This window comes from Stegostoma tigrinum, chromosome 15 (genome assembly GCF_030684315.1).
Source record: "Stegostoma tigrinum isolate sSteTig4 chromosome 15, sSteTig4.hap1, whole genome shotgun sequence".
Taxonomy (NCBI): domain Eukaryota; kingdom Metazoa; phylum Chordata; class Chondrichthyes; order Orectolobiformes; family Stegostomatidae; genus Stegostoma; species Stegostoma tigrinum.
In genome coordinates, this window is record NC_081368.1 from 51,281,666 (window position 1) to 51,300,634 (window position 18,969).

An 18,969-nucleotide genomic window follows, 5' to 3' on the forward strand; every position below is an offset into this window, starting at 1 on the left:
GGTGGTAAGGCAGCATATGGCATGCTTGCCTTTATTGGTCAGGGAATTGAGTACAAGAGTCAGGATGTTATGTTGGAGCTTTATAAGATTTTGGTTAAGTCCCTCTTAGTGTATTGTGTTCAGTTCTGATCACAACATTGCTGGAAGTATGTGGAGTCTTTGAAGACGATGCAGGTGGTTTTTACCAGGACGCTGCCTGGATTAGATGGTACAAACTATAAAGGAGAGTCTAGAAAAACTTGGGTTGTTTCCTCTGAAACAGTGGAGGCTGAAGGGAGACCTGATGGGAGTCTTTAAAATTACGAGATGCATAGATAGGGCTGACAGTGAGAATCTTTTTCCCAGAGTTGAAATCTGTAAGACTAGGGGATGTGCATTTAAAGGAGAGGGCAAAAAGTTCAAAGGAGATGTGACAGGCAAGTTTTTTTTAAAAAACAGAGAGTGGTAGGAGTGTGGAACATGCTGCCAAAGGTGGCGGTGGAGGCAGATACAACAGGGGACTTTTAGGTAAGCACATGAATATGCAAGGATATGAGCCAAGGGCAGGCAGAATTGATTAGTTTAACTTGGCATCATGTTCAGCACAACATCGTGGGCCAAAGGGCCCATTACTGTGCTGTACAGTTCAATGTCCTGACTAAGGACCCGAATTGGACATCTCAAGTACTGAGAGGGGGCAAATCATGAGTCATTACATCAAGGATCAGAGAGGGTAATGGAAGCATTGAAGTCAGTAGCCAAAAAGAAATTGAAATGATATGGCCAATTTTGTGGGGAGGATGGTGAGGCAAGTTATGAAGATGGAGCTGCCTGGAGGGAGGAGAATAGGAAGGTCAAGGATGGAACAATGTCACGTCAAGAGACTTGAATACAGTAGGGCTGAATGAAAAAACAGAGGGAGTTAGAGAAGGGAGATCAGTCAACACTGTGGTGATCCTAGTTACAATGGATGATGATGAAAGGACAAAAGGTGGTATCGTGTCAGAAATGAAATGCCAAGTTGCTGAAATGCTTATTAGCTTAGTCTTGAGCTATCCTCCCCCTCCTGTTAATAACACATTTGTTGCACATTGTCTTTCCCATCCATTCTACCATCTCCCTTCCCGGATCTGAAGGGATTTTATGAACCGCCTTGTTTATAAACTCCTCCTTTGTTTCTCTGATGCATGCAGGTACACATTTTATGTCACTTTGCTGTTTTATTCCCTTCCTACCTTTAGGTTTTTACGTGTTTCACTGTGAAGCCAAGTGACATAAGTCAGAAGGCAGGTGACACAGGCTTCGTGTTGCATGCCAACACAACTGCTGCTTGTGGCAGTTTATACTCGGTGAGAATGAAAGCACAGACCAGAGGCACAGAATAATAACATGACAACTAAATAGATTATGAGATAATAAAATGTGAGGCTGGATGAACACAGCAGGCCAAGCAGCATCTCAGGAGCACAAAAGCTGACGTTTCGGGCCTAGACCCTTCATCAGAGAGGGGGATGGGGGGAGGGTTCCAGTTCCCTCCCCCCATCCCCCTCTCTGATGAAGGGTCTAGGCCCGAAACGTCAGCTTTTGTGCTCCTGAGATGCTGCTTGGCCTGCTGTGTTCATCCAGCCTCACATTTTATTATCTTGGAATCTCCAGCATCTGCAGTTCCCATTATCTCAAATAGATTATGAAGCTGTTTTAACCAAACATGGACCCAACAGTGTTCAAAATATTCAAGCTAAAATATGTAGTCCACTTTCACCTAAGCACAAGAACATTTGAACTGGAGCAGGAGTAGAACACAGGAACCCCTTAACCTATTTCACTACAAATTATCACTCCACATTCCTGCCCACTTCCCATACAGTATCTCTCGATTCAGAATCTGTACTGGGGCTTGCCACATTCCAGCCTGGCAACTCAAAAATGCCCCTTTTATCACGATTATGTTTCCGTCCGTCAACAATCATCCATTCTTATTCCCTCAATTTCATTTAATTAAACATCTGCCTATCCCAGTACCCTCAACAATGGAATATCTAAACCATCTGCAGTAGAAAGTTCCAAAGATAGACAATCTTTCAGTGAAGAAGTTTCTCATCTTAGTCACAAATAGTCAAATCCTGATGCTGAAATTTTGTCATTGTGTTTTACGATCCCTAACCAGCAGAATACAACCTCTGCGTTTACTGTGCCAAGCTCCATCGGAATCTTAAACATTTCAACAACCTCTCATTCTTCCAAACTCAAGACAATATTGACTCAAATTACTGAGCCTCTCCTCTGAGGACAACTCCCTCATTCCAGAAAGCAATCTAGTGACCCTTTGCTGTATTGCCTGCAAGGCAACTTCCTCTGATATGAAGATCAAGGCAAAATTGTCCCATTTGACTCAGAACACCAATGTCAAATTCAATGGAGGCCAGAGACATAGGTCTGGGGAATAGGCACTCAGATGTAATTCTCCCCAAACTGGCCAACAGTGGTCAGAGATAAGCTACGTACCATAATGAGCAGACAGTGTTTCAAAGCCGAAGGGCTAAACAGAGGTCCTCCACTGCTTAAGTAGTAGAGGCTGGCCTTTCAAGATCAGTAAGGAGAGTGATACCATGAGACAAGATGTTCTTGCAACCATTTTGTTAAGTTTCAAAAGAAAACACCCATTGCAGCTAGGGTGCTGTTGCGGAGGGGAGCCTCCCCAAAGACAACAATTGCCAGTAAAGTGTGGAGGGCCACCATGCCAAGACCCAGGCTGCTGTCAGGAGGCCATGTCTCAGCAATTACATTGTTTCTTTGCACTCTAGAGACCACGAGGCCAACTGGAAAATTCAAACTGGCCTCTGATAATAGGCTTTAACAAGGCCAATTTGAAAATGGCACTGGGGGCAGGATGTCTGTTCCTATCTGGGCCTGAACAGCCAGCCATACAACTGCACGTGCAACTCTAGGTGTGATATCACCAAATCACAGGCAATTGGAGCTAGACTTCCTCAAACTTGTAGGCCACCCCTTGCAATAAAGGCAAAGATTCAAATGGCCTTCCTAATTGCTTGCTGTACCCACAAACTGAATTCCTGCATTCGTTGAACAAATACATCCATAATTTGCACTGTATGCTCTGCCACTCCATTCAAAGAAGGACGGTGTGTTTTACCCCTTTTATTCTCACGAAATCTGAAAACTCCTCTGAACAAAAATTGAGGAAAATATAAGACACAATCAAAATCTCAAGTCTTCCACAATTTTTTGATTCATTGGAAATATCTGAGCCTACTTCGAATGGCTGTCACAATGAACAAATGTAGCTCCTGAAATTCTGCAAAAGCAATGTGCCCTCTCTGCTGTACTTGAGCTGGCCACTTTCATGGTTGCTAAAGTAAAGAGAGTGGCTTCTCTTTTTTTAAAAAAACAGGCTAACATATTTTAGATAACAAGGCGTAGAGCTGGATCCACACAGCAGGCCAAGCAGCATCAGAGGATCAGGAAGGCGCTGATGCTGCTTGGCCTGCTGTGTTCACCCAGCTCTACACCTTGTCATCTCAGTTTCTCCAGCATCTACAGTTCCTACTATCTCTTAACATATTTTACACTGTTTCATTGTCTAATGGTGGCTACCAAAGATAGCATCTCATCAGACTCTTTATCAAACTCATTCCTAAATGCTGGTTATAAAACAATTAATCTCTACCTTTCCAGAATTACCACTCTGGCTCCTCACATAGCACAGTCGACAGCTCACCACTACTGAATTTTTTATTAAAATGGCCTTATTTTGAAATACAGCATTTATGTGGGCCATTCATTTGCATTGTTAGTCATAAACTGTGGATGAAACAGCATCCCTGACAAGCTGTTCTTCTAATCTCCAGATGATAATCTAGCAATCCCATCGATAAAACAATAATCCTTGATCATTTCTACTCAATATGATACCCAGAAACAGTCAAAATCAAAGCTCATTTCTGCATTCAGGATGCAGCTAAAGTAAATTCCGCAACTTTTGGATTGAAAATGGCCATCTTTGCCTTCTAATCAGTTTTGGTTGTAAAGCTAGGACCATACATGTATTTATGAAATTACCTTGCTCCAAAAAAAATCAAAGATAGTGCTTCACACTCTCAGCATAATTTCACTCACTGGCACAAACGCAAATGTAATCATCTCTCCTCACCATTATAGAACATAGAACATTACAGTTCGGTACAGGCCCTTCAGCCCTCGATGTTGTGCCGACCTGTCATACCGATCTCAAGCCCATCTAACCTACACTATTCCATGTACGTCCATATGCTTATCCAATAACGACTTAAATGTACCTAAAGTTGGCGAATCTACTACCGTTGCAGGCAAAGCATTCCATTCCCTTACTACTCTCTGAGTAAAGGAACCACCTCTGACATCTGTCCTATATCTTTCACCCCTCAATTTAAAAGCTATGCCCCCTCGTGCTCGCCATCACCATCCTAGGAAAAAGGCTCTCCCTATCCACCCTATCTAACCCTCTGATTATTTTATATGTTTCAATTAAGTCACCTCTCAACCTTCTTCTCTCTAATGAAAACAGCCTCAAGTCCCTCAGCCTTTCCTCGTAAGACCTTCCCTCCGTACCAGGCAACATCCTCGTAAATCTCCTCTGCACCCTTTCCAAAGCTTCCACGTCCTTCTTATAATGCGGTCACCAGAACTGTACGCAATACTCCAAGAGCGACTGCACCAGAGTTTTGTACAGCTGCAGCATAACCTCTTGGTTCCGCAACTCGATCCCTCTATTAATAAAAGCTAAAACACGATGTCTTCTTAACAGCCCTGTCAACCTGGGTGGCAACTTTCAAGGGTCTGTGTACATGGACACCGAGCTCTCTCTGCTCATCTACACTACCAAGAATCTTGCCATTAGCCCAGTTCTTTGCATTCCGGTTACTCCTACCAAAGTGCATCACCTCACACTTGTCTGCATTAAACTCCATTTGCCACCACTCAGCCCAGCTCTGCAGCTTATCTATGTCTTTCTGCAACCTACAGCATTCTTCGTCACTATCCACAACTCCACCGACCTTAGTGTTGTCTGCAAATTTACTAACCCATCCTTCTATGCCCTCATCCAGGTCATTTATAAAAATGACAAACAGCAGTGGACCCAACACCGACCCGTGCGGTAGACCACTAGTAACTGGTCTCCAAGATGAACATTTCCCATCAACCACCTCCCTCTTTCTTCTTTCAGCAAGCCAATTTCCGATCCAAACTGCAAGATCTCCCACAATTCCATTCCTCCGCATTTTGTACAATAGCCTGTGGGGAACCTTGTTGAACGCCTTGCTGAAATCCATATGCACCACATCAACCGGTTTACTCTCAACAACCTGTTTGGTCACCTTCTCAAAGAACTCAATAAGGTTTGTGAGGCACGACCTTCCCTTCACAAAACCGTGCTGACTATCCCGAATCAATTTATTATTTTCTAGATGATTATAAATCCTATCCCTTACAACCTTTTCCAACACTTTACCAACAACTGAGGTAAGGCTCACTGGTCTATAATTACCAGGGTTGTCTCTACTCCCCTTCTTGAACAGGGGAACCACATTTGCTATCCTCCAGTCATCTGGCACTATTCCTGTAGACAATGATGAGTTAAAGATCAATGCCAAAGGCTTGGCAATCTCCTCCCTGGCTTCCCAGAGGATCCTAGGATAAATCCCATCCGGCCCAGGGGACTTATCTATCTTCACCTTCTGTAGGATTTCTAATACCTCTTCCTTGTGAACCTCAATCCCACCTAGTCTAGTAGCCTGTATCTCAGTATTCTCCTCGACAACATTGTCGTTTTCTGGAGTGAATACTGTTGAAAAACATTATCACACATGAGAGATCACTGCGTGGAGAGGCATCACATGCTTCCTTAACCTTTCTGGACGGATTTGATCTGCTGGCTAAATAGTTGTTAGTCTGGTGTAGATGGGAGTTGCACATGGGGATCCTGTAAAGTCCCCAACACAGCACACTTCAAAGGATTATTTGGGAAACTGAATTTTCTGCTGGGTAATTGACGACACCTGGAAGCTGATAAAAGTCCCCACAAAAATTGAAGCATGGATAATTCCAATGAAATTAAATAAAATAGCTACTGAGGAAATGTTAAATGATTGGATAGATAATCTAACTGCTGAGTAACTGCTAAACAGACTTGCCTCATTCACAAGCTCCAACCCTGGCCTGACACCCTCTCCCCACAGAGGCAAATATGCTCCCCAAAACTCAACACCACCCTCCCTCACCCCCCAAACCCCGGAGATTTGAGACTCACTGGGAGCCATAGATCTTGCTCCACCCAACCCCAGTGATGTCACCCCTGTCCCAACATGCACCCCAACGTGGACTGAAACTCCATCAGACTCAACCCTCTGGTACCTCCTCTGGACTGAACCTGGCCCCAATCTCCAAAACCCCCTGTCCTCATGTTGCTACCACTGGACCCAACACCCACTCCCCTCCCCTGATCTCCACTGACAGTGCCCCCACAGACCCGACTACTGCCCTCCAGATCAGATTTCTTCAATTCTTCAGCCTGCCTCAGCCTACCCGAAGCAAATACCTGCCACTTTGTATCCCTGCACCCTACCCCTGGTGGGGATCCTAACCAGTTGACACCCTACCCTTCTCCAGCTGGGACTCTGCTTAGCAGGCATTTTATTTACTAGGCTCCCTACCTACCTGGGCATCCCAACCCCATACTATCCCAGCACTCTAGCATTACACCTATCTTATAGACTCAAGGTTTGACAGAAGTTGTCAAAGTGGTCATACGGACCATTTAAATTTCAAGATACAGCAGCTTTGCTGTGAAAAGTGAGTATGGTTTGCCTCCCTCTAACCGTTCTCTGCCACAGAAGAATTGCCAGGTGAAACTACGGGTGCTGCATTTCTGAGGGAACCCGGAGTGAAATTTCCTCTCAAAAAAACGTGGGGCGCCCTTTCGTTGTTAGATTAAAAAGGGCTGGGGTGGCAATCTCAGTGCGACTGTCACTCCCCAAGAAGTCTGACTCAATGTAATGTACAAGTATTGTGCCAACTTTTGATTTACTTTTACACAACTCGCGTGCTTTGTCATATACCTTTGACCAAAACCATACAGCACCCTTCTCTCACAATTTCATTCATTGTGTGCACAAAGATTGAAAAATTTTGTATGAATTTATAATAATTGAATGGACTCTTAAATAAAAATCCGGAGGTCAGAAATATTCTGAAAGTGTGGCCTTACTCCAGTAGGATTTCACACATCTTTGTTTACCCTGTGAACAAAAGAATTTTAAACATTCCACTATCGACTGCCTTCGTTTGAACCCAATGCTTTTCCAAACATTGGAGGACCATCATCAACCCACCCATTATGGGTCTAGCCAGTGGGAGATGAGCTAATCACGTCATTCTAATAACATATTTCATCCTGAACTCCTTACAAAATATTCCACGGGCTGAAACAACATTGAATTGCAGTCTGTGAAAATGAAATAAACCCATGTGGGTATTAGCAGTTTTTAAAAAAAATACAGTGTGGAAGCAGGCCATTCGGCCCATTGAGTCCACACTGACCTTCCAGAGAGCATCCCAAGCAGACCCACCCCTATCCTATCATAGCACTTGCCACCCTAGACACTATGGATGATTTTACATGGCCAATCCATCTAACCTGCACGCTTTTGGTGCGTGGGAGGAAACTGGAGCAACAAGAGGAAACCCACACAGTCACAGGGAGAATGCGCAAACTCTGCAGGCATTTGCCTGAGGCCGATATCAAACCCGGGTCCTTGGCGCTGTGAGGCAGCAGTGCTAGTCACTGAGCCAACATGTTTCCTCCATAAATATAAGACTCACTCTTCATCAAATTCAGGTCATAAATATGCAGTTGTCAAATTAAATACTGAAAAAAAAAGCCTCCTAACAAAGTGTGGGGCTGGATGAACACAGCAGGCCAAGTAGCATCTTAGGAGCACAAAACCTGGCGTTTCGGGCCTAGACCCTCTCAGGCCAAAACACCAGCTTTTGTGCTCCTGAGATGCTGCTTGGCCTGCTGTGTTCGTCCAGCTTCACACTTTGTTATCTTGGATTCTCCAGCATCTGCAGTTCCCATTATCTCTGATCACAATTTTAGCTTCCTAACACTTGTGAACAAATCCTTCACATTTGGCAAATGATGAGGTGGATTCTGTTGTTGTACCTGATTTACAGTTAATTGATAATCCCCACATGATCTTACAATCTCATTTGCCTTTAACACTACCGCAAAGCCCGATTATTATGTTCAAATTTTATGATACTGTTCTCTGCCTCCAGTCTTTTCTGCCTCCTGTAGTATTTTCTCCCTTAGGGCACACACCACTTGGTGAGCTCAGCAATAAACTGGTCTGAAATTCCTTTGAATCAGGTGACTAGTTTCACTACATACCTGAGGGTATCTGGTGATCACATTGTTTTGTACTGTGAGTTACTCCTATGCGAAAAATCTCATGACTACTTCAGATGGTTTTTAATCAGGTCTTTCTCAGTGAGGCTTGTTTTTGAGACTTCACTATGACGATGGATAATTTTTCTCATTGATTCTCGTAAGTGACTGAAACCAGCACCATTCCCATACTGGAGATTTGCTCTCCTCTATAGCTTTTTAATTCCCCGCATGATATCTCCAACTGGTGTGGACTTAATTTTTGAATACAAAGATTCAGGAATCATGCGACTGATGTCCTTGTCTCAACTTCCAAATCCAATGAGGCTTCGTTCAATGTCCCTTGTACTATGATATCCTGTGAATTTTCACTGGATATCCTTGTAACTCTTATTAGTCAATAAATAATCGCTAATGAACCTGCTGACGTTTAATGGTGACTACCATTTCCTTTGACCAGCATTTTTCCATGCACCTTCTTCCAACAAGGCTTTAGCCTGATGGTCTTTCTTCTTCCAGCTGTAACACTCTGCATTCAGAAGTGGCCAATTCTGGGCACAATACTGGCCTGGATATTGATGAGAGGACTTTGTAATTGCCTTCACTGGGGACTTCAACTTACTCAGCCTTAGCTTCGTTACTTCGGAAACCACCCAGCCACTCTCAACTATGACTTCTCTCAAAAGTCATGTCCCATCATATCTGTGGATAATGTTGTCGAGGGTCAACTTTGGCAAGGTCAGCAATTTATTGCAAAAGTCCTTACCTTTTAAAGCGCACACAAGTTGGTCCTGTAATGTTCGGTTTTGAAGTTCTCCAAAGTTATGGGCAACTGTTTGAAAGCCATGATAAATTCTCAAATACTAATCAGGTAACTGGTTCCTTGTTTCTCAACCTTCGCCTCTGGCAATCTCCAATGGCTTGGGAATGGACAGCTGCTAAAGCTTACAGACTGTCTGAAGATAGCAGGAGCGAGCAAATTCTGGAGTATTTTGTAAATTTTGGGCCTGCTTCAGTCATAAATGCCGCCCTTTTCCTATTCGCTATCACCTGACTAACAGTTGGCCATTAGTATTATACAGGATACTGTCAGAAGTGAGAAACATCTCAAGCTGCTCCACTAAAGCATCAAAACTCTTTAATATGAATGTACTCTCTCAGTCTCCCAAAGCTACAAGTTGAAAGATCCTTTTCTTATAGTCAGACCACCCACGTGTTCAAACATAGAGAGGACGCGGAGAAGATGGTTCCACTTTTAGGAAAGTCAACTGCATCAGGGCACAGCTTCAGAGTGAAGGGACAACCGTTTAGGACAGAGAGGAGGAGGAGGAATTTCTTCAGTCACAGGGTCGTGAAGCACACTGCCGTAGAAGGCAGTTAGGGCCAAGTTACTGAGTGTCTTTAAGACAGAGATAGCTAGGTTCTTGATTTGTAAGGGCATTGGGGGTAAGGCAGGAGAATGGATTTGAGAAATATATCAGCCATGATGGAATGACAGAGCAAACTCAATGGGCTGAATGGCCTAACTCTGGTCCTGTATCTTATGGCCTTTCCATGAAGATAATATTTTTGAAACTGTTTCCTCAGCCAAGCTTCTCAATTCAGCTAATGATCTGCTATAAACTTATACAACCCATACCCTATTCTACCACTTCACCAAATTGAGCATCTTTGCAGGTTAGAAAACAAACAGTGTACAGCACGTGGACAATCAATGCAAATTAAGCCATTTATTCTGGTCCATACATATATACAATTGACTATAAAAGAATGCTATTACAATGCTTAAAAGTGACATTCACAGTTGCTCCATAAAACCCAGCAATGTGCACATGCATCCACAAGTCCATTCAATACGCTGGATCCCCACATGATTGAAAGCTCTCTCTTAGTAGTTCTAGGTTTACGTTTGTACTAGTTCACCATGTCGCCTTGTGAAAGCTCACAATTTAGTTTGAAGTAGCTGCCACTGAACTGTGGTGGCCTTATGGATAATGGATGTCAGTTGCATCATTAATGAGCAACTGGCAGGGGCTGGGAATCTTGTGCCAGTCCTTTGTGCCCACCAACTTAATTGAAGGAGATTTTGCTGCCACTAGGAAACTGGTGTAGAGCGTCTCAATACTGAAGTAGCCCAGCAAGCATGATTCTCATCATGATTGAGTGCCCATTTTTCTCAGTTAGTCTAATACATTTCTATAGCTCTTATGCAGTAGAATTTCATTTTACATGGAAATGTAAAATTTTACATTTTTACCTTCCCTTTGTTTAAATAGGATGAGCTATTTTAGGTGGTAATTAATTTTTCATTCTCACATCAATATACATTGTTGACTCTTACTGAGGTAGTTTCAGGTGTACCAACTGTCTTTCAGTCGCCCAAGTGATTTTTATTCATATAGAATTATAACACATTGTAAGCTTTGGAGTTCAATTTCTTCTGCGTTCACAGGTCCTTTCTCCAAAACCACAAAAGGTTGCCTTCTGCTTCCATTCATCGTCTGCTGTAATGCAGAGACAGTAAACACATTCTGGAGTAACACACCCTCTGAGGAAATGCATAGCCCCTGTTGTAAAGCTTTATTGTCATGCGTGAGATTGAGAGTCGAGAGTGAGTGATTTATGTTCTGCTACCCAACATGATGTCAACTTAACAGGCAAAGCACTTCTCTGATAAGTTACACTTCAGCACACCAACACCAGAAAAACAAGCTCTAAGCTAGACATTGTCTGTAAATATATAAGGAGGTTCCATTTCTCCATGAAGTTAATTCTAAAGGAGGTTCACTGTTAGGAACAAACTTTAAAAAAAACCTCAGATTTATGTGTACTGCCGCTTTCCACATTAATGTTGAAAGTTTTACACAAGAATCTTTGAAATGATTGGAAAATAGAAATTAAAGGAACAAACAGTTTAGTTCTATGCTTCACAATGAAAGTGCTCTGTCCAACAGTCCTAAGCAGCTAATCATGTCGCTATGATTACAGACAGCATTATCTCAGTGTCAATTAATATGTTTTCTCTAGGCCTTGACCTGCAAAATCGCGTTACCAGAAAGGACAAGTCTACCATTCCATATTTGAATATTTCCCATGGCGACAACAGCAAGAAAGGATGAAGCAGGTGGACGGGAATATGGGGAAAGGAGAGCTTACACAGCACTACAAGGCATAAAAAGAGAGAAAAACAGAAAAAGAAAGAGAGAGATGGAGAGAGGAAGGCAGAGACAGCAACAATGAGAGAAAAAGAGATAATTAAACAAAACTGAAGGGAAATGATGAAAGGGGAGATAAAGGAGAAGAATGGGAGGATAGAGGCCAAACAGTGAGAATAGTAAGAATGTGAAAGGGAGGAGATGCAAGATTGAAAGAGATGAAATTAAAGTGAAGGATGGGAGGAGTACTGAGAAAAGTGAGAATAAGCAAGTAAAGAGATGAAAATGTCAGTAACAGAAAGTAAGAGGGGAAAGCATATATGCACTGAACTCCAAGACAGCATTTTATCAAGTAACAGATCAAGGAGCCCAAGCAAAACAGAAAATAATGTGGATTAGGAAACCCTCCATTGATTAGAGTCAGATCTGACACAAAACGGATTATTGTATTTTTTGGAGGCCAATAATCTCAACCTCAAAAAATCTCTGTGGGGGCTCCTCAGGGTAGTGTCGTCGGTCAACCTTCTCCTTCAACAATGACCTTCCTTCCACCCCAAGGTGGATGTGCATTGATGATTGCACAATTTTCAACACCGCTCATGACTGTCATACTGAGCAGCCTAGGTCTCTACATAGTAATAACCAGCTTGGGCTGATAAGTAACATTTGCACCACACAGGTTTCAGACAATGACCATCTTCAATAAGACAGAATTCACTGTCTGCCCCTGCCATTCAATGGTGTTAAAATCAATGAAAACCCCACCAACATCTTCGTGGGGGTTACCATTGACAGAAACTGAACAGAGAAAAGCATAAATCACTGTGGCTGCAAAGGTAGCCAGTGGTTGAGCATTCTGCAGGAGTAACTCATCTCCACAAAGCCTATCCACCATCTCCAAGGCACTAGGATGTGATGGCGTACATTCCACTTGTCTATAAGAGTGCAGCTCCAACAACACTCAAAACACATGACACCCTATCCATCACCTTAAACATTCACTCCCTTCACCACTGGCACACAATGGCAGCATTGTGTACCATATTCTAAATGCACTACAGTATACTTTCTTCAATCACACCTTTCAAATCCATGACCAAACCACTTAAAAGGACAAGGACAGCAGAAGCATGGGAAGACCACCAACTGCAGATTCCCCTCCATGTCACAAAACATACTGACCTGGAATTACATTGCCATTTCTTCACTGTCACTGGATGACAAAAGCACTCAAGTGGGCCACCATTGGGAACATAGGCTATTTCCCTTTGATATGTTTTTTTTTCCACCCTCACTCACCAAGCAATGACATTGTATGCAACATTAGCGCTGGATCAATTATTTTCAAATATACCTTTATGGCGACACAGATAATTAGGTGAAACCAGTCTTACATCAAAAATTCTTAGATTGCTTCAGTATTTGAAGTAGTGCCAGAATTGCTTGAGAGTTACAGTTTGTGCTTAAACAGTACCACATCAGCAAATAGTCTTTACAACCTTGCATTTTGTACAAATGCATTTCATCAAGTATCAGAGAACAGAAATGAATTGCCACAGAGGAACCCTTCAACTGAAAATTTCCCATTGACGCAAAACATGATAATTACTTCATCTAAATTCCCTTGAATACATTTGAGGGACATATTTCGTGTTAAAAATGGCTGGTCTTTGAATTCCTCTGAGTTACTCCCATTCTGCCAGTGTTATTTTGTTGGAAGTTCTAATTAATATTGATCAGATGAACTAGCAAACAGTTGCAATAATTTTTTAACTGTCATCTTTATTAATTACTTAATCCATTACTAAATCCTTATGATCCCACCAACAATGTTAAGTATTTTTAACCACTAGAAATGATGTTTTGGCAGAAGTTGGCAATGTTGAAAAGTGAACATCTTGGAAAGAAAGTTCTGACTCACACAGCTTAATGCCAGGCCTGGGCGACCTGAATAAACAGAGCTGATCAAATGAATAATCAGATAGTGGAGAAATAAAAAACTGGTCTCTAGGAACAAACCCATGGAAACTGATTTAATACCTGCAAATGGCATTTGTAAGATATCACGAAAGTAAGAAAAACAAGGAGCAAGATTGGATTTAGGGGTAGAAGGAGATGATACTGCAGGAACAAAAGAAGCAAGTGCTACAGAAACTTGGCAGGTCTGGCAGCATCTGTGATGAGAAAGCAGAGTTAACATTTCGAGCCCAGTGATTCCTAATCAATTCTGAAGTAGGTTCAACTGTGCTTCTAAACATTATCTCTGCTTTCTCCCCACAGATGCTGCCCGACCTGCTGAGTTTCACCATCAATTTCTGTTTTTGTTACAGTTCCCCAACAACTGCAGTTCTTCATTTTATTTTAATTAAGACAGTGCAGGAGGTGCACAGATCACATTACGATAAGCAAAAGAGGAATCAAAAATCAGTAAACACCCATCAAAGGTCCATCTCAATCAGCAGAAGTCAGGTATCTGATACAGTATATCCCACAAAGTGATGACATTACAGCAATTTTAAAGTGCTGGAGGTAAAGTATATCAGGACATTGTAAATGTCATCACTCATTGATCAAAATCTGCTGTTTAAATTCAGTGTATCTTTGTTTCATGCCTTTATTTTACCTGAGCAAATGAAAAACTAATATCTTTTCACAGGGCTAGAGAATAATTTTCAAATAAATTGTGAACTGGCCATTAATCCACCTATTTGACAGAAAATGCAACAGGAACTAATGACCTGTCATTTTTATTTAAACATATTCCAAATGCTGTAGTAACGTACCTCTTACCTCTCACATGAAGTATATGAAACAGACAACAGGAAGCAAGAATTTTCTACTATTCCTTCAGTGCATTCTAGAATGATAGAATCCCTATTGTACAGAAAGAGGCCACCCAAACCACTGAGTTTCCACCAATATTCCAAACAGCATCCTACCTTGACTCAACCAAGCCCCAATACCACATGGGTCTTTTTATCATTGCTAACCCACCAAACCTGCACATCCCTGGACACCATGGGGCAATGTTGCTTTTAGTACGACCACTCCGCCTAGCCAACATATCTTTAGATTTTGGGAGGAAACCGGAGCACCCAGAGGAAACCCACACAGAGTCAGGAAGAACGTGCAAACTGCACACAGTCACCCGAGGCTGGAACTGAACCCCAGTCCCAGGTGCTGTGAGGCAGCAGTGCTGACCGTTGTGTCACCGTGTCTTCCGGTCAACCTCACATCTTCAGCTACACCGATATTGGGCTGATGGGAGCAAAAACAAAAGCAAATACGATACAATTTCACAGCACTCAAGTATGCAAAATCCATTGGTTGCTTCCTCGTATTCGCCCACCAGCATGATGCCACCACTAAATCCATCCTCCCTCCTCTTCACTGTCAGCATTCCAAAGGAATCACTCCCTTCATGACACCCTGGTCCAACCCTGACACCTCATCTCTTTTCCATGACCTTCCATAAAATTACAGGAAGTACAGTACTTGTACTACTCCTCACAGGTAAAGTCGCAAATTCATTTCTAGTTCTTTTAATCTACTCTACCACTGACAACACGTCTCCTCTATATTGTCAAGACAAAATCCAGACTGGGAGATAATTTTGCAGAGCACCTCCATTCAATCTATAATTATGACCCCAAGTAAAAACCAAAAGAGTTGCAGATGCTGGAACTTTAGGTTGCTTTTTGTACACTATCTTGCTTTCATGGTCACATTTCTGCTCTGGAACAGCAGAAGTGGTCCAATAAAACTGAATGCAAACTGGAAGACCAGGGCCTCATTTTCTGTTTTGGCATCATACAATTTCCTGGATTTAACATCAAATTTACTACCTTCAGGCCCTGAACTCTGTCCTTAATTGTGTTTCACTCTCCTTCCTGCTCTGCTACCCAGTGTCTGGTTTTCTTGGTTTTGCTTTCAGCTATATTCTGTTATTAAAACTTACAATTAACATCCATTCTGTTTTTCCTTACAACCATCACCATTCCCTTTGCCTTATGTTCTGTAACATATGTGATTCTCTAATCTTGCTTCATACTCTAATCTTCACCTGATCCCCTGAAAACCCATCACTTTTCCAACTATCTCCTCAGTTCCACACAGGAGAGACTAGGCTCAAAATTGTATCTGTCTCCACAGGAGCTGCCAGTCCTGCAGCCTTTCTTCAGCACTTTTTTGTTATTTTAAACATGTGACATCTGAACTACATGCTTTTGTTAAATTATATATATGTTATTCCAATTTAGTTGAGAAGCTAAATCATCAGGTTCAATTAACAGACCATACTGAATAAAACAGCAAAGCAGAGACATAATGAAATAATCAGAATTGCTCATTTTACTATTCACAGGAATACTCTTAGCTGGACATTTTCATAGCATTGGGAATTTGGAATTGGAGTTACAACCCATACTATGACTCAACTGGATAGACAGACTTAATGAGTCCTCACCCTCAGTTAGGATTGCAAACAAAAAGGATGGAGAAATCACAGACAACACATGACAACTTAATGTAAATTGATACTGCGATGTAATTCAGATATCAAACTTGCACCACTTGAGGATTTACCACTGAAAAATTAATAAAAGAGATGAATGCTCCAGAGTTGAACAATCTTAGTGCAGACCTTCACATTTGCTCTGTGCTCATTTTCCACAGGCAGTACTTTATTACCCCAAATCAAATTAAATCAATGTATTTGCTTATTATAGATAGAAAGATTATCTTTTTTCTAAGGCCTTAGGACAGGAGATGCCAGGACTAGAACCTTGGACCCCTTTGGTCATCCATTCTTGCTTATGTACCATGAAGTGATTGACAACATTGATCTACTTCTGCACCCTTAACATTCTATAATGTCATTATGCCAGGACATTACTCCAACAGTTACATTACCACCTTAAGGGCTCCCAAGAGTATGACTGCTTTATAGTCAATAAGGACAAAACTGTGACCAAACTTCTCATTGGCCCCCACACTTCAGAAAGTGGATGCAGACTTCCCGAGGTTCTGGAACTCTCAGTTAGCAGAGGAAAATCTCACCAAACCAGACTAATGCCCACAGGTGAAGGAGAGGGGACGCCCAACCTTAAAAACATGTTCCCACACGGAGGTGGAGATTGATAGGTGAAAATGAGCACTAAACTGATCCTGAAACAAGAAATCCAGCACTTCTGTATATCTTCACACATAATTACCATTACCTCATAGTTCAAACAGTCTGGAAGATCCTGTGACCTGTCAATTTTGGAAGTGGGACATTATGTGAGGTGGATGGGATGGAGTAGTTTAATGGGTTAATAGAAGTTCAAGAGTTGGGGAAGCTGTATGTTAAGGAGGAATCGGACACAGTGAAGTGGGTGAGTGAGACAGGAATGTTAGATATTGGGGTTGGGGGGTGGGGGAGGAAAGCTGGAACTGGGAAAGATTCAAACGCCTTTTATGATTATCATCAATGATGGATGCCACACACACACACACACACACAGGTAAATCTACAAACTGCTAATTCCTGCCAATCAAACCTTAACTTGTAATAAATTCAAAAAGGACTGTTGTAAAATCCCATGGTGCTGACCTGATAAATACAAAAGCGTTCTTTTTGCTGATAGCCTAAACTTTTGTAATTACTAATCTACAAACACGGCGTCGTTTCCACCCTCGGGCGACTGGCTGTGCGAAGTTTGCACATTCTCCCCGTGACTGCGTGAGTTCCCTCCAGATGCTCTGGTTTCCTCCCACAGTCCAAAGATGTGCAGGCTTGGTGGATTGGCCGTGCTAACTTGCCTATAGTATCCAGGGATTTGCAGGCCAGGTGGGTTAGCCATGGCAAATGCAGGGTTACAGGGACAGGGTAGGGGGTTACGTCTGGGTGGGATGCTGTTCAGAGGGTCGGTGAGCACTCGATGGGACGAACGGCCTGATTCCACGCTGTAGGAATTCTATGCTTCGTGAACCAAAATCAAGAATATTCCGAGTATCTCTCTTCGTCACGGTCTGTTTGTTCAACTGTAGGTAGGAGCTTACATTTGAAAAGAAGTTGTATTTCACAGGAGCGTTGGGTAATGAGAAGCTGGGAGGGTGACTCACCTGTCCAAGAATCAGGGTGGTGCTCTGCGGGTTGATTCCAAGCCGGTACACCGTGCCAACGCCGGTGGGACTGCCAACCGTAAGGTACGATTTCTGGTCGTTGACAGCGAATACTGGATTTGGAGAGCCGGATCTTCGGATACTCTCGTAATAAGAGCTCTCCGAGGCGGTGGACGTACTTCCTGGCCGGAATACTGATGACATGTTGGGCTCAGTGGAACCGGGGTTTTACGGTGCACCGGCTAGCCTGCGGGAGAGGGACGGCGACTGCTCCTACGCAGAGACTCGCCCGGTTGGAGGCAAACTCGAAACACGCCGAGTGAACAAGCAGGAACTGACAGCAAAAGGGCGCAGACTGTTTAACTTGCAACGCAGAGGCGTGTCTGAACCGAGCTCTGTGCGGGACACACCTTCCCTGAACTCTGAGCAACAGCTCCCTAGGGACACCTCCCACATTCACATTTCACCTTTCTCATCCCAACAGAAAGGACACCTTTCACTTGTTTATTAAACTCCCTGGCTCTTTAATAGTTGAGAATGAACATCCTTCTGAATATTCATCTCGTTAATTTCCATCTGCTTATTGGACAAGCTCTTTCCTTCAAACAACCTATGATCAAATATTTGGTCATCTACTTTCACATCTCCTTTAGTGACCCAGTATAATGTTTTGTTTTTGCTTGGTGTTCTCATAAAGTGTTTAATTATCTTAACAACATGATTCTGTAAAACGAATAAAACTGCAATGCACCACTTGGATTAAGAGAGCGATAATAGAAACGTGTGAAGCTTCGTGCACCTAGCACCTAAAAAAAAGACAAACCTGACGAAATTGGAAATATGATTCAGGTTTTCCCAAATGTCGATATGAAATGAATTTGCATTTTTGGTCCATCATAAACAGAATTGTTCAGTTCAGATCTCATTTGCATACTGCTGACAGTATACTAGTCGAATATCAAAGTGTAAGAGGCCGTTCACTTACACTGCTTGTTCCACACACACGCCTGCCTCTTTCTCGCGTACGTTCAACGTATTTTCGTGCTATTATGTTTTAAGTTTATGGTGATCTCAAAGAAACGCAGTACCTAAGACTTCGGCACCAGAGTCAGATATGTGAGATTTTAAACCCTGCGTTTTTTTAGTGAGTCAGCCAATGAAATACTTCTTTGAAGAAGTGCATTTTCTGTTAACTGCTATATAGAGTACAAGCAGCGCGTTTGTAATGCTGTATCGGTAACACAGTGATTCCGAATTCAGATTTCATTATGGCAAGTTGTAGAG

General features: G+C 42.5%; 1 protein-coding gene across 1 annotated transcript in view; it reads right to left on the minus strand.

The window, feature by feature from the left end:
* The window catches only part of pof1b (POF1B actin binding protein), an 84,185-nt gene extending 66,132 nt beyond the window's left edge, over positions 1–18,053 (minus strand). Inside the window, exon 1 of the mRNA XM_048544032.2 lies at positions 17,686–18,053. Coding sequence (XP_048399989.1) covers positions 17,686–17,889 — 204 coding nt within the window. The 5' untranslated portion in view covers positions 17,890–18,053. The remainder of the gene's footprint in view (positions 1–17,685) is intronic.
* Positions 18,054–18,969: the final 916 nt, after the last annotated feature.